This window comes from Pollachius pollachius (assembly GCF_949987615.1).
Source record: "Pollachius pollachius genome assembly, chromosome: 15".
NCBI lineage: Eukaryota > Metazoa > Chordata > Actinopteri > Gadiformes > Gadidae > Pollachius > Pollachius pollachius.
Genome location: NC_136948.1, coordinates 17,095,728 through 17,111,709, shown reverse-complemented (window position 1 = coordinate 17,111,709; position 15,982 = coordinate 17,095,728). Strand labels below are relative to the sequence as shown.

Genomic DNA, 15,982 nt, shown 5'->3' with positions numbered 1-15,982 from the left:
CAAATACCCACACAGGCACAACAGTAGTATACGAGCGCTCAAAAGACTATAGTGGTCAATGGTTTGGTACCTTGCCGACCATGGCAGTCCTGGCACCTAGCTTGGCGGCCTGTATGCACTGGTTGGCCCCTTTTCCTCCAAAGCCAGTGAAGAACCTGTGGCCATGGATGGTTTCGCCCGCCTTGGGTAGCCTTGGAGCCTGACTGGGGAGAACAACAAACACGACACCTTCAGTGGTTTGTCAGGAGTTGTTTGTCACAATGCTAAGTAAATCACACCTATTTGTTTGCAGAGCAGACATTTGAATCTTGGAACTTTCTATGACCCATAAAGTCTATTTGTTTACACCAAGAAAGTATCACAGATATTTTGCAAGCTTCAAGAAGTCTGTATTGGTGAGTTTCCAAGTGCTCATGATGCAAGCAGCATGACCCAGAGCCGTTTCAACACAACACTGCCAGCACCAGTAAATTACTGACTCATCGGGTGGGGTTGAAGTCCCGCCCATTCCTTCAGGGCAGCCGTGCCACAGGTGGGGGCCCCCGAGGGACAGCTGTCCATTTGATGATCCCTCCAATCAGTAGTATGGAAGTGAGTAATGTGGGATTTGGTACGTGAGTTGGATGCCCTAAAATGCTGTGGTCTGGCCTCTGGACAGCCCTAAAGTGAAGGCAAAAAAATGCTGCTTAGAAATCTGCACAAAATTTTACCTAACATTCAGAATTCAGAATTCAGATTTAACAACGTGCCTATGAAAAAGCCATGATCTTTGCAAAAAATTCTAACCGTGCACTAAACTATCTAAAGCCATAGGTGTGTAAACACAAAATCTAAATTCAGTCAAAGATAGTCAGTCAATGCTAGCCAGGGCATTCCATATGCACTAACTTTGGTTGGTTAAAACAAAGATACAGCTGTGCGAGATGTTAAACACTCTTCCGCTATAATGGATGTCGATTGATGTCCAACTGCCCGATTTGTGAGCCCATCTACCCATCGGGAGGGGTTGAGTTCAACAGAAATCATGGCTGAGTAGATAATTTCAACAATTAACCTAGTGTCTTAACAAACGGGCCAAAGTTTATTCATACCCTGAGTGCGTATTACTGTTAACTTCCTGAATAGGAAGTTTACGGTAACACACACACACACACAATTCACAGGTAATTTATTTGATGCCACTTGACACTACGACTTCAGTTTTCTTACAGTACACACCTTCTATTCACTAAAGACGATTGGCTTTGAACTATTCAAAACAGGATAACTGACAGGTGAAATCCATCCATTTACCAACTAAATGGATACACCCCACCCACGGCAAGTTAGACACACAGACTATTGTTGTCTGTCCCGGGTTTGCTGCCCAGATGGAAGCGCTATGCACTGAAACCTCAACTTCCCCTGGCTCTTCTCCCACGCAACGCAAGGGCCGGAAACAGGTGTTGCTGTGAGGTGAAATGTTTGCTTTTGTCACGTTTACCTCCACTCTGCCTTGTTGTTTTCTGAGATATTCCTCCTCTGCTGGTGAGCAACAGAGGGAGCAGATCACAGAGTGTAAGAACTTTGACACGTGTGGTGGTGGTGGTTTTGTCTCTAAACTACATTAAATGCTGAATTTGTTTTTGCGTTCCAGATGATTACGGTACATTCTGTGCCAAATCAAAATAGAAATGATGCCATGAGTCATTTTGGTTGGTACCTAAATGATTATGTGTACGTGTGTATCACTGTTCAAGAAAGATGCAGTCAGTATCCAACTGAACATACGATTCTCAGAAGCTAAAACCATGCTTTGTCAACGTGAACTCAATGACACAAGTCTAAGTGAAGCTTTTTCAAATGCTCTTCTTTATATTCTGACATATTCAGAATTATTGACATTAAACTAAGAATGTCAGATAAAAAAAAAAATAGAAATCTAAAAGAAACAGCTGCTTGAGGGTCAGATGGATACATATGAACAATGTGGAGCATAAGGAATCACACACAGACAAGTGTTAAAAATAAGTCCAAAAGGCGGAGGGTGCAATGTCAAAAAGGTGTGTTTTTTTTTCATATTATTCAAGCCTCTGCCGTAGCTATTAACAGAAATCCGTCTGACACAAGACTCCTTCATTATTTCTCAATGTTATATTTAAACCTGCATTGGGTAACGTTTTTAGGGCAGCCATCAGTTTTGCTCAGAATTCCAAGCTTCTTTCCTCCCAGACCAAATTGATTTCGAGAGTTGAATGAGTCGTGGTTAAATGGTTTTAACTCTCTTGTCATTCATAATTTCATTGTTTCTTAAATAAATGGGACCAAAAGTCAATTTACCCTGTAAATTTCATACTGCACTTAAAATGTTTGGATAATATTTTTAAATTGTTTATACATTTTGTTATTGTTTTCTGTTCTAATTAAACACGTCTCTGGAAGTATACATTGATTAGGTTTTGTTGTTGTTTTAATTATTGTTATCATCATCATGAATGGAATTCTAAATACCAAAGGTTAGTTACTGTGATGATAAGTCATGGGATGATTAACTAAAACAACCCTTATATGGGCATGGAAATCAATTCTGTTTCCTTAAGTGTCTCATATATGGAAACAATTGTTCAAACCATTCATTGAATAGCCCACGCCTCCCACCCTCACACTATTCGCATACCCAACATGTGTGTATATTGTTACCATAGCTAGGGATAGCACTATTTATGCACTTGGTTGATTGACTTTTCTTTGGATGAAAGTTATTGATTCTTGGTCACATTTTCAAAATATTATTCACCGGACCTCCACAGGAACAATTTAATTTTAGTAAGGATTGCGTTCACCGATGAAGAAATACCAGTGTGATGTTTGATTTTGCCCATGTAATTCTTCCACAAATCTGGATTTGCGGAATTTTGCAAAGCATCGTACAAAACAAAAGTTGTACACTTGGCGATAAATTACTGTTACAGCGTGGTAGACAGACGCTGTCATTGTTGCCTATTACGGATGACAAAAAGGCTGTCCTACTAGCCTGTATCATTCGTCCCCTGCATCACATTCTGTAACCCCCCACCCACCCTAACTTTGTGCACCCGCAAATTGTACTCTAAGGCCAACCACACATCGGCACCAACATGACTCATGAGGCTGAGGCAGTAGGGGGCACTGTCTGGCTTTGCCTATTGGAGGGAGAGGGAGCGGGAGGGAGGGAGACAGAGACACTTGTGCAATACAGACAGGAGACAATTAAACATAAGCCTCTTACTATCAAACATATCCTGTGTGAAAATACAGAAATAAATACACGTTAAGATATCCATCGTGTCTGTTGAGCAGACACAGAAGAGAGAAATAAGTGTGGGACGGAATGAGTATGAGTTTGTATACAAATAGAAAGAGTTGTGTGTGTGCATGGCTGGGTATTTGTGTGTGCATGCGTGCACGTGTGTGTAAAGCAAACATTTGTAGGGACAGAACTCTGTTGTATGGGTAAGGCACTTACCACTGAAGCAGCCACTGAAACGTTTGTACTTCGGGTCTTCAGACTTTAAAGTCCTGCGTATCACTTTGAATGATCATACAATTTATTTTAAGTACCTTCGGCTATGCACCCATTACTTCATCCTATCCAACTTCCGAGAAAAAACAAGCTGTTTCCTGTTAGCATATTAGGGTCATAATTGACATCTCCTGGCCTTCAAAGTAAAAAAAATCTCAGCGTGAACTGCTAATGAGGAACCAATTAAATATAACAATACAGTTTTCGGAGTTAGTAGCTTTCTTATTATGATATTTTTTAATGGGTAGATTGTGACCTAGAATAATCAATTGGGGGTTAGGGTTAAAAAAGAAAAAAACTTTTTTACAGTATCCTCAATGATAAATATTAATTTAAACTCAACAGCTTGTTTACATTGTGTTTGTAGTTGCAATTGTGTCATTCAACAAAAACTGCTTAGCAATGGATTCTTTTGAAGTCATGCATTGCACTTAAACGTTAATGACTAATACCTTGTGAGAAAAGATTATGTTTGGCTTTGCAGATCTCGTCAGACGGCGGTATATTCTTTCAGGGTGTGTATGTGATGTTATCTGGATGTGTGTTTTGTGCATATAAATGCCACAGTGATGATTGCATTTGAATTTCACAATATCTCAAAAGGTTGCAGGAGCTAGAAGCATAGAGTTGCCTTTTTGGGGTGGTGGGGAAGAGGTGAGGTAGGCTATATTTGGGGATATCTTGGGTCAGCCGTTAAAATACCATTACCTGGAAAGAAGTAACAATGTCTTAGACCCTGTGACAGTATAGAAGAGCAAGTGGAATTAGCCAAGTTTAAAACCACTTCCTCTATCCCTGTGTGGACAGGATTAGGCCGTGGTGGAAAAACCCTTCAGTCCTTATTCAACATTTTCCGAAAGCTTAAAAAATGATACTGGTAGTGTCGGTATTTAAGCATGAAAAAGGCAGATGGAACAAGATGTTCACAAGAAACCATATCGCCATACACGATTGAGTGATATGGTGGGTTAGGTTAAACCAAAAGGTCATTGTATAGGTTAAACCAAAAGGTCATTGTATCTAGGACCTTATATGGTAATGAAAAGTTGCCCAATGTGCTCCTTCCTGGGTAGCCTACCTGAGGAAGCAGAGGAGTTTCCTGAAGCCAGATTTAGCTGATGATAGTAAACCACATGGCCAAACGAAAAAAAAAACAGCAAGGAGAATCTTTCGAACACCCACAGCTGAGTAAGACAAATCCTTGTAGGACGGTTGGACGGGCAACACTCACCTCACCAAGTCAGTCATGCAGGAGCCCACCACTGCCACGTCAAAGCCTTCTTCAGTCATGATCACATCTAAAAAACAGATTTCATTTATTTAATTATCAAACAAGTTTGCTCAGCAAAAATGTAAATAATATTTTTGGATCACATTTGATTATTGTGTTTCTGTTCTGAACGTTGCTATTTTTGCCTTAACGTGACCCAGAATCCTTTCTCAGTAAGGAAAAGGGTCTAATCAAGGTCTAAAATGAACAAGCAGAACAAACTCACTAACTCTGAAGCGGTTTCCTAAGAACTTCCAAGACACAAACACACACACACTTACACACCCCCACACACACAAACCCCCACACACACACACACAAGTCAAACAAACGCATATTATTTAGCTCCCACATTACCATGGGCTTGACTGAAAAACGCAAATAGGTAAAAATAGAGCATTCATAGCCGGCTTATTGGACAGTTTCCAATCGTAACAGGGGTGATTATTTCAACGCCACGTGAAAAGAACACAGCCCAGCAAGATCTTAATTAAGTCAATCCTCAGCTTGTATCGGAGCTAATGCAAGTGTGCTAATCTCTTCAAATCTCTTCCTCGGCAGCAGAAGACTTGGAAAGCCTGGCCGCTGGCTGTAGGATGGCTCAATTCTCTCTCCCACATCTACCAGCAAATTGTCTTCACATCAAGCCCCCGAACACTCCCCACTTGCAATGCGGTAGATTAAAATTAGATCTGCCGTCTCCAACCGTTGAAGCAAGAGACCACACCTCACATTCAGAATATAGGAGGTATCATTGTCTGATGAACCCAGTAAAGAAACGATGCTGTAAATATAAAAAAAAAATAAGCAGTACACACAATGTACAAGTTAATTTGGTATTTCTTTGATATTAAATAATGAAAGCCGTTTTTGGTATTCCACCTGATCAATTCTGCTCAAAGTGGAATTCTTCTCACACATGGGACAGTGTGTGTGTGTGTGTGTGTGTGTGTGTGTGTGTGTGTGTGTGTGTGTGTGTGTGTGTGTGTGTGTGTGTGTGTGTGTGTGTGTGTGTGTGTGATTTAAATATCTGTTGCCATTTAACTTATATCAAGCATTGAAGGGCACAACATTTATGAAATACAAATGTATCGGAAACAAATGTTTTTGTTAATTAATTGTATTCTACTTCAACAATTTACAGATTTACAACTCAACCTAAGGAAACACTGGGTATTGTTTTTACCTGTAGCATTGGAGAAATTCTCTGAAGACAAAGCCATCCTGCTACCAAGTATATCCCTATATTTCCTATATTATATCACTATAATAGCAATAAGGCTGAATGGCAGAATAACAGAGCCAGCTCTGCTATTAAGCCTTCGTTGGTGTAATATTCAAACAATTTATATAATGTTTCCATCATCAAGGGCATCAAATTTGATGCAATTTTTTGTGTTATTGACTTGAATGCAAATTAAGCCAACTGGTAAATTAAGCCAACCCCCCCCCCCCCCATCTTTGTTAAATACAATATGACATATGGGACATTAAAAATATATATTTTTAAAGTAGCCAATACTGTTGCCTGTGTTGCTATTGTTGTCTTAGATGTACAGGAGATATAACCCCTACTGTATGATGGGTTACGGAGCTGAAGTTAGCTCCCTAGTCGCAGTGATATGCGACCAGGAAATTATTCAATTTTTCCGACCATAGTTTTTTTGTGACAAACTGGGAAAACCTTGTTACCACTGGTACTGTGACATATTTATTGATAAAAGAAAATGCATTTATAATTCGTAATCCATTCTGTGTTATGCCTACAGCCCCCAGTATATGATGCAGTCTAGCCCGGAAAGTTTTTTCCCACTCAGAATCGGCCAGAATCTCCACTATTTCAGGCCAGCCTTCCACAGGTTAAATCACCTTGGGCCACCCAAAAACCCGCCTGTTTTTGGGTGGCCGCCAGTAGTTAAATACTAAGCAGGACACATACTATCTGTTTATTCATATTTAAACAATTCAAGAATTGACAGCTGACACTCTGGTCTAAGTTAGAAAATTGACAGCATGATTAAGAGTTCGTAGTGAACAGGGGGGCCAAGTTAGCCCGGGTATACCCATGCTGCCTTGCGCACGATTTAATTTCGCGCTGCTGGGCAGCCTGGATTCCATGGATCCGAATTTCGCATGAGATAGGAAACCAATCACAGAACGGGGAGGGACGGCAAGACGATGACGACGTCTATCCGACACACCCATCGTCGTCTTCCTCATCGAATTTCTGTCGCTCTACATACGTCATCTGGTATAATTGATACGATTGGCTATGAGCTACGTACAGACTCATATGATAGACATTCGTAGCGCCCAATAAACGGCTCCGGGCAATCGTAAACAACGCCTCAAATACGAGAAAATGAATGTGCGGTTCCATCACCTCATCTCAATGTAGATTGAGATGAGGTCTGGCGTTAGCCAGGCTAGGCCCAAGTTGATGTAACCAATGAAAGGCTGGCCTGAATTAGGATGGAAATGCTTTTCTGAGATTGGTTCGGAGTGGGAAAAATCATACTGTTCTGATACTGAGGGACGCTTCTTGAGGTGTTCAGTATGTTTCAACCGACATGGGTGGCCCAAAGTGAACAAGGGCTCTGAATCATGCTGTGAACTTTCTCATTAAGACCTGAGCGTCAGCCGTTATATTTCTAGGTGTTTGATGCATAAAAGGAGCTGGATTTTCTGCCTTTTCAGCTGTCTATGACTATGGAACGAAGTTGGGCCAGGCTTTAAAAAGCATAAACAGAGAGTCTATGTTTGGTATGTTCTGGGTGGCCCAAGGTGATTTAACCCATGGAAAGCGTGCCTGAAATAGCCCGTACAGACAATTATTTTCAGCTCTGAGTGGCAAAAAACATTCAGGCCAGACTGAATCCATACTGTGGGCTATATGGCATAGCACAAAAACCTCGAACAAAAACCATGATCGAAAAATTGTCTCGTTTCCTGATCGCACATCATTATCCTCAATTAGGGCGCTACGAAACGGGAGCCAACTTCAGCTTCGTGGCGTTCATGTCATCATACCATATGTCATGTAACGTTATAAATGATCAGTCACACATTGGAAAAAATAAGACATTAACGCAGGCATAGGACGTCTTAAGTCAACAAAAAAAAAGATCAATAAATTCATGGGCTTCGGTGTTTCTTCTGTCTAATACAAGCGTATGGTCTAAAGGTGAGACCACCGAATCTCACTGCCATAACAGAGTCAATGGAGAGCAAACGTTGGCATTTCGGAAGATTTTAAAGTATGACAAGAAAAGCGTCATCTTGCAAACCCCTAAAACATTAAAAACTATAACATATTTTACCATTAGAAACAAAGATACGTTTTAAAATCGAATTAAACTCATATACCTGATACTCGCTGACATTTGATGAAGACGAGTTGAAGCAGAGGGAGAAAAGGTGGTCAAAGTTTAAAACCGAGTGGATGACAGCTGGCTGCCCGATCTGCTGCCGGGACCCGTTCTTTGATCAAATCAATCTACAGACTTAACGTTTTTTTTTAAAATGTACGATAATATTTAATACAACTAATAAGAGAGATTCGGAGACTCTGCATCAAGAATTAATTTTATTAACGGATTAAGTATATTTTATATAAACAGGCATCACTAAAGTAGTCATTTTCTCCAGCAAGGTCCAGTTTAAGGACCCAAACAAAATGTCCCGGAAGTTTTGAGAGAATGAAGTAAACATTGGAGTTTAGTCTTAAATTATACTCGCCATAATCCATTAACAGTGTTTACAGGTAAAATAACGAATAGTAGTTATTTTTTTTCATACAATATGATGTATTCTAGAAAACGATGCGTTTGAAAGTCATAACGTTTTATGTTTGTACCGTTTTCAAGCTAATGAGAGCTAACTTTGACAGTGTATATCACATAATTTACCAGTATATCATACCGTTTAGTGGTTACACTGAATTAATCTTTGTAAAAAAGGGAAATAAAATAATGAATTAGTAATTAGTTGACAAAAACACAAAAACATGAATGAATTGTGTTATTGTAATAGGTGTAAGTATCACTGCTCATGCCTGGGACTTAACATGTATATGGTTTTGTGTCTTATAGATTATTGTCGAAAATGAACAATATGTCCCCGGAGGTTGCACTGCATCGTATCTCGCCAGAGCTGAGACCACTGCTGTGCAGTGTGGTGAGGAACGGGCGCGTGGGACTCGACGCGACCAATTTCCTCCGAGTCACAGATCTGAAGACAGGGTGAGCTGTGTGTATGCGTGTGTGTGCGTGTGTGCGTGCGTGCGTGCAGTATATGTATATTTATATATATATATATATCGGTGTGTGGGATATATCTGTATATATGTATATGTAGGGGGGCTTGTTTGTGTGATAGTCTACAGACAGAGCCACTCTTTACTACATTCAACAATTATTTATTAAACACTTACACACTGATCACAGTCGCTGCATATGGCAGAGCTGACATTTAGCATCACTACAGGCTATCTTTCGTGGTTCTAAAAAGAACAATTCAAGGGCCTTTTGGTAATTGCACCATTTTACAGGTGGACCATTTATGATTATTTGCATGCAGGTTGTCAGGCCGCAAGTCTGTCTTGATCTATACACAGAAAGTGAATGAAGTTTAGATTATTTTATACTTTTGTATAATATTAACATTTAAAAATAAATAAATAATGTGATATATATATATATATATATATATATATATATATATATATATATATATATATATATGACTTTTGGAGGGACTGCTGTAAATAAAGTTTCTGATTTTAAATCCATTGTTTTTATTAATAAGATGTCCTAAGGAATATTCTCTACTTTTTATATAATATATTATAATTCTTCTGTTATTCAATTCCTCTCCTAGATGCACCACTCTGACCCCTGGTCCGTGCTGTGACCGCTTCAAGCTTCACATACCCTATGCTGGGGAGACCTTGAAATGTAAGTTCCAAACACCCTCAATTATGGATATTCAGTTTAGCTTTAAACAAATCTGACATAGTTGAATAACGTCTGAACAAACTACATTGTCCAATGGAAGGATCCAAATGTCAAACCCGATGTGTATGGTATGCGAAATGTTTCTCCAAGAAAGGACTCATTACTTACTTTCAATAAATTAATCTAAAAGGTTTTTGTGACACAGTGAAATAATCAATAAAATAGAATTTGACCTTGCAAATGTTCCACAATCATTATTCAACAATGACATAGGGATTACCATAGACTATTGAATAACTTTTTGCAAATATGTACCTAAAGAATGTCCATTCAGACAAGAGATTTTTGTGATCTATTATATGTCATTGCTTTATTATTTGAAGAAACATTAATGATAATGATACTACTACTAATAATAATAAGATTATTGATAATAATATTGTATTTGTTGCCTTCATAGCTGATCTGATCTATTGGATAAAAACATTATATTTCCTGCAAAGTATGTAACATATGTGGACGCAGTAGTGCCATTTGTAAAAAGTATTGCATTCTACTATATTGAAAACTTCCATTTCACTATTTAACAAACCATTTACAAATGCAGTATTTTTTAATTAGAATTATATAATAATACACTTAAATTACCATATAATGAATGTATTCAAGTTTGCCAGACACCAAAGATCTAATAAGTTTTCTTCATGAAATTGTAATATTATTGGCATTTATTTATTGTATAAACATTTAATTGCAAGAATTTCCGATATAAATGTCTGTTTGTCTTTCGTAAAATAAATTACTTAATTTGTGTTAGACAAAACAAAATAAAATAGATTTAGCATTGTAGCATAACTGCATTGAACCTCCATGAATGGCAAGTTGAATGAACTTTATAGTTTGCAACACTGGAAATTACTGGAATGTGTCTCATTTGGTATCAAGATCCTACATCTAAGCCCTCCTTGAGTAGCTTGCCTCCCTAAACGAACAGTTGGCATCGCTAGAAGTTGTGTGAAGTGATTATTACGCGGGCTGAGAATGATTTTAATTTGGATTTCCTGGCACTATGGTGACTCATGAGAGCCATTAAAAAAACAACAACAACAAACCACACAAACACACACACACAGATACACGTTCATAAGGAGATTGTTCTTTCTCTCTTTTAACACAATGGTCTCCCACTTTGTCATTATTCCGCAAAGTATTTCCCATGTTTTCAGCATATTCATTAGGCTACCTGCAGTCAGTGGTGAGAAATCTGTTAATTTTTTTTGAGGGATGCCTGATCCCACCCTGATCTAATGAGTTAAATAAAGCCAGCAGCGGGCACTGCCAACTGTGCCTGCCACACGCTTTATCACCCACTTTAAAAGGAATTGAAGTGGGTGATTAGCACTTGAAACAGCCCTTCATGGCGGATGAATTGCTTTTACAAGTCATCTACCGGTTGCTTCCGAAAATGTTAAATTAAAAACGTATGAAATTCTCTAATAATTTTAAAATCATTGTGACCAGTTCTATCACAGAATTCTGTCGACCCAAAAGAGCCTTTATTTAATACTTTAATAAGTTGTAGTGCCTATTGAAATTCCTGCTTCTTAAAATCTTGTGTTACACAAGTATAGACTGGGGGCTACACACCTATTCGACGTCTAGCAAATACGGTCCAGACAAGGAGAGGGCAGCAGAAGGGCGGTAGCGAGCTTTGCATCAACACTAATGCGGCTTTCTTTATTTTATCTCGATAAGCCACTGGCAGTCTCGCATGCCGTGTAGCTCAGCCTGTGAAGTTGTTTTACCAGTTGATGTGCTTTCCTGTGCTTTGGCCTGAGGAAGAGTGTTTGTTTAGTCAAGGATGCAGAGCCTCGGGCCTCCTGCCAGTGTCTGGACCTGCCCACCCAGAGCATGCCACAGCACAGCAACACCACCACAAGTCCCCCTCCCCCTCCTCCCTTCCCCCCCAACCCCCCCACACCTCCACAGCACATAATGTGTCATTATGACCCCGATAAGATATTAACCTGAACTGGAATAGATTAGAATTGTTTTAGAACAGGTAAACACGGTTATCTGTGCCATCAAGCTTTTTTTTGTTCATCTTTCACAATACTGTTTTGATGTTTTGTTATTCTTCCTGAGAAACATAGGTTGTGCTTTATCACGCAAGTTAAACATGCGTTGAGCCAAGTAGACGCTGCGCTTCCCCGCAGCCTAGCCTCCCGGGTTGTTTTGTGGTGCCGTCGGACCAGTGCGTCTTTAAACTGATTTCCCGGCTCTTTGTAGCGGACCAGACTGCACATCCTTCCCTTCTCCTCTGCTTGACGCTCTGCCACTGGAAAAATACTGCCATATGTGTGTATGTTTGTCGCTTCTCGCTGCTTCTCACTGGCACAAAAAAGCAGAACAGAACAGCCGAGCCCAGACAGAAATAGACCGGTGTTCAGCTAATATCTGAACATTGTATGTCTCAGTCATGTTTTTCCTTGATGAGCCATTAACTGTACGTTATATGGTGCGCGATTTTGTCTCTTCCCAAAGCAGGCACACTTATTCATGCCCTCCATCCCGTCGTTTCAGTTTCTTGTGTTTTGTTTGTCGTCTGGTGACAACTAAAGAGAAACAAATAACTGATTTCTACCCTCTCATTACGTTGAACATAGTACATGTAATTGGACTTGGAAACTTCTTTGAGGCTGGCTTAATAGTAGATGTTGGGGTTTGGGCTGTGTTGCAAGAGGCCATCTCCCTAAAAGATTCCCAGGTCTCCACACTGTTCATCAGAAACAGAACTTGATTTTCTACCCAGAAGCATAATGAAGTCCACATTATTTGAGGTCACTTAATTGTTGCTGTATTTATATTTTCTGTCTATGCCTTTATTGCAGCAGTGCGATGAAATGTATGACTTTCTTTCTTTCAATGCCATGTGATTTCATGATGTTTAATTTCTTCTTCCAGGGGATATCATTTTTAACGCCCGGTATCCAGACCTACCACCAGATTTTATTTTCGGGGAGGATACAGAGTTTATACCCGAACCCTCAGAACTACCGGTGGGTGTCCTCTTCTTCTAACTTTTGCCTCGTCCTTCATCCCCTCAGTGCCTGTTGTACTCACCTTTGAAGGGTTAATAAGGCATGTGCAATTTTATTTTACAATATATTTGAATCAGTATCATAAGTTCAGTTTTTAACCCTTTCTTCTTTTCCATAAAAGCTAATCCATGATCATTTTTTACATTTCCCACTTGGAAAGGCGGGTCTTTCTTCTTCTTTTATGCAATCCACTTTTTTCAGTCTTCTGCGTTGGGCATATTTTCAAATTGCTGAACCAAACTCGTTGAGGCCAATGAGAGGAGGGAGTTCAAGTATTGCTCCATAATCGCTTGGCAAGGAAGCAAAGAGGCTCTGTTCACCAGAAGAAGTCACAGGTTGTACTGCAGTGAACAAAGAGAAATGGGGTAATAATTGACAGTTGAATATAATAAGAGGAGAGGCTTTGTTGTGGCGCCCTGTCCTATGTGGAATCTAATATTACCGTGCCCCGAGTGATGAGCACGGTACCCTTCAGGCGGTTCTTGCACAGTGTAGGCTAAGGCTCAGTGTTGACTTAACTTAATCACTTGTTTAGGACAGCGATGGTAAGACGACTGTGAAAAATGATATTGAGGTGTCATGACAAACGGAGAAACAAAGAGATCCGAGCTATTGATTTGATTGTCCATATCGATTCCAGCTCAGACAGATTTCAGCTTTAATAATATTTTTTGACAAAAGCAACCATCAAAGCTATAATATAGTAATGGTTTTCGCAATTTCTCAGAACAAAGTATCACAAAAATTGTTAATAAGTATATGTAGCATAATAGTATAAAATAATAGATATTATTTTATACTATTATACCCCCCCAACACTTCCTCCTCCCTGGTTGTCCCTGGGCTGAGGGGCGGGGGGGAGAGGCCCGGCCCGGCGCCGTTTGTTTTACCAAGATGTTGCACGGGCGACGGACAAAGCTCTGTGGCTGGTTCGATTAGGCCGCTGCCACTCTGCTGTCCACAGGGCTATTTTTACCCCTGCCTACCACGGAGAAGTTGAATTTCCCCATCTGTGTCAGAGTCTGGGAGACGGGAGGCTAGCATTGCTCACTGTCTCATAATTCCAGCTGGGCCCATAAGGGGAAGTACCTGGGCTCAGCCGCCCCTCGGCTGTGCTGTGGTTCCTTTTTGTTTTCTTTCTGCCGTTTTCTCTTCTTTGCATAGTGGGCCTTAATTTTTGCTCACAGTCACCTTTTTTCTCCCTCTTTTGTACTCACTTTGACTAGTTACACATTTAAGAACATTAATTTATGGTATTAAGTGGTACACAATTAGCCAGTAGTAATAGTGTGCAGATTGTGATGTGCAGACCTTTTTTTTCTTTTCTTTTTTTTTTCTTTTTTACTTTAAACTACTTCAGCTACCCTAATAAAACATTTTCTTTGCTTTTTAACTTTTTACGTTTACACCACCCTTTTTGGGGTTAAAATAAGGTGAAACAAACAAAATAAATGTTACATTTTAAACGCTGTTCAATAAAGCATCGAGTTGGCTTTGTGTGGTTACAGTTTCTCTCATGGCAAAAGCTATAGCTTTCAGGCTTTTTCTATCCAAAGGGGTAAACATTAGGCTAATTTTAGCTGCTCTCCCAATGCCTAGTAAAATTCCTCATGTCTCAGCAACATGTTCATCTTGTTTACAGCCAGCCAAGGGTATCATCAGTCCTCTCTCTTTCGCCATGTGTTGTTTTTGTGTTTTTTGCTCCGTCCAATCAAGGAACAGTCACTAGTTATTCCTGTGACTGCACAAGACAAAGACCTATTTCCCTGTTTTGAAAAAAAAAATAGGCAATATCTAACTCATGGCACAAATTAATGTGATATAATATCTTGATAGTTTAATTGAGAGAAATCCAAAAAAAAATTAGACGTATAGGCATGTGACAATTTATTTGGCAGCAAACCAAGTTGCTATTCATAAAGTATAATGATAGATGTTGAATTTCAAATCATGTATTCCACCTCTTAGCAATGTTGGAGAAAAGATGCAGCCCTGTTTGGTTCTTCTGGAAGTGCAACTCTAAGGTGATTAAACACACTTACCGTTAATAGTGTGCCCTGTGGTCAGGCACTAGGAAAGCCACAAGGCACACAAATAACCTCTTTAAAAGCAAAGAACGTCCATGAGCCATGGAATACAGCACACAGTTCCTCACAGCTCTGTTGAGGGTCCACGTGGTACCGCTGCAGATGTCTCTGTGGGTTGAAGGCCCAGGGCCTACACACATAGGATTAATGAACATTAAGAGTCACTCTGACCGGCCCCCATGGCTCTGCTCAACCTCAGATCACTTTGAAATGTGTCGGGCTCCGCTTGAGTTGTTCTTGATTGGCCTCATAAAACGTGAGAAGCGGGAACAATTGCCACAGAAGAAAAAAAAAAGTGCTAGTCAGGCAGCTTTATTTTGGGATGAGAAGGAGTCTTTGTCATTTTAAGGTTGGAAATAACCTCTTAACCACCAGACTATGGCCCTTTTAACTTCAGCCGTCACTGTGGCCACACTTGTAGTCGTGTATCCTGAAGCTTTAATTGACCCCGGGAGACGACTGAAAAGCGACGTGGTATATATATATATAAGGACAGCCCGGGGAATTGCATTCTGAAACACTTTAACAATCTTGTTTGTTTCCTCTTAGGTATGGGATGTGTGACATGGGCTTTACCGTCAGAGACTGTAAACTTTTCAGGCAAAAAGCCATTAAAATGAAGGGGATGGAGGGTTTGAAGGCCACTGTGTGTGTGTGTGTGTGTGTGTGTGTGTGTGTGTGTGTGTGTGTGTGAGATAAAGCCTAATTTGCATGTTCGGAGTGAATCATTTTACGTGTGTACTGTTCCATGTATTGGTTGGTGGGGTTTTGGATGGTGGCAGTTATGCAGAAAGGAGAAATTATTTTGGTTGACGTCTGTGTTTCCTGTCTGAAAAGATAGCTGACCCTATTTAGGTAGCAGTTTCTCCCTATTAGTGTTACTATGCATGATCAGGTTGCATGCATTCTTTTAGGGGTTATATTTGTCTTTATACATACACGTTCCTGACTCTTACTCAATCACAGGTGGGAGGTCAAATGAGGCTGCTTGGGGTTTTGGCTCCTTAAGTTTTTATCGTGGCGATACG

At 39.9% G+C, this 15,982-nt stretch overlaps 2 protein-coding genes across 3 annotated transcripts in view; one reads left to right on the top strand and one right to left on the bottom strand.

Moving 5' to 3' along the window:
* The window catches only part of rbks (ribokinase), a 29,782-nt gene extending 21,532 nt beyond the window's left edge, over positions 1-8,250 (bottom strand). The window contains exons 1-4 of one of the 2 annotated variants that reach the window (XM_079751963.1): positions 8,178-8,250; positions 4,773-4,839; positions 480-660; positions 71-203 (exon numbers count right to left, since the gene is read on the bottom strand). In XM_079751963.1, the coding sequence (XP_079608089.1) occupies positions 71-203; positions 480-508 (162 nt within the window). In that variant the 5' untranslated portion in view covers positions 509-660; positions 4,773-4,839; positions 8,178-8,250. The remainder of the gene's footprint in view (positions 1-70; positions 204-479; positions 661-4,772; positions 4,840-8,177) is intronic. The other variant, XM_079751962.1, reaches the window with a different exon arrangement.
* A 231-nt stretch (positions 8,251-8,481) lies between these two features.
* babam2 (BRISC and BRCA1 A complex member 2) overlaps positions 8,482-15,982 on the top strand; it is a 54,658-nt gene continuing 47,157 nt past the window's right edge. Inside the window, exons 1-4 of the mRNA XM_079752339.1 lie at positions 8,482-8,574; positions 8,903-9,052; positions 9,690-9,766; positions 12,731-12,825. Coding sequence (XP_079608465.1) covers positions 8,916-9,052; positions 9,690-9,766; positions 12,731-12,825 — 309 coding nt within the window. The 5' untranslated portion in view covers positions 8,482-8,574; positions 8,903-8,915. The remainder of the gene's footprint in view (positions 8,575-8,902; positions 9,053-9,689; positions 9,767-12,730; positions 12,826-15,982) is intronic.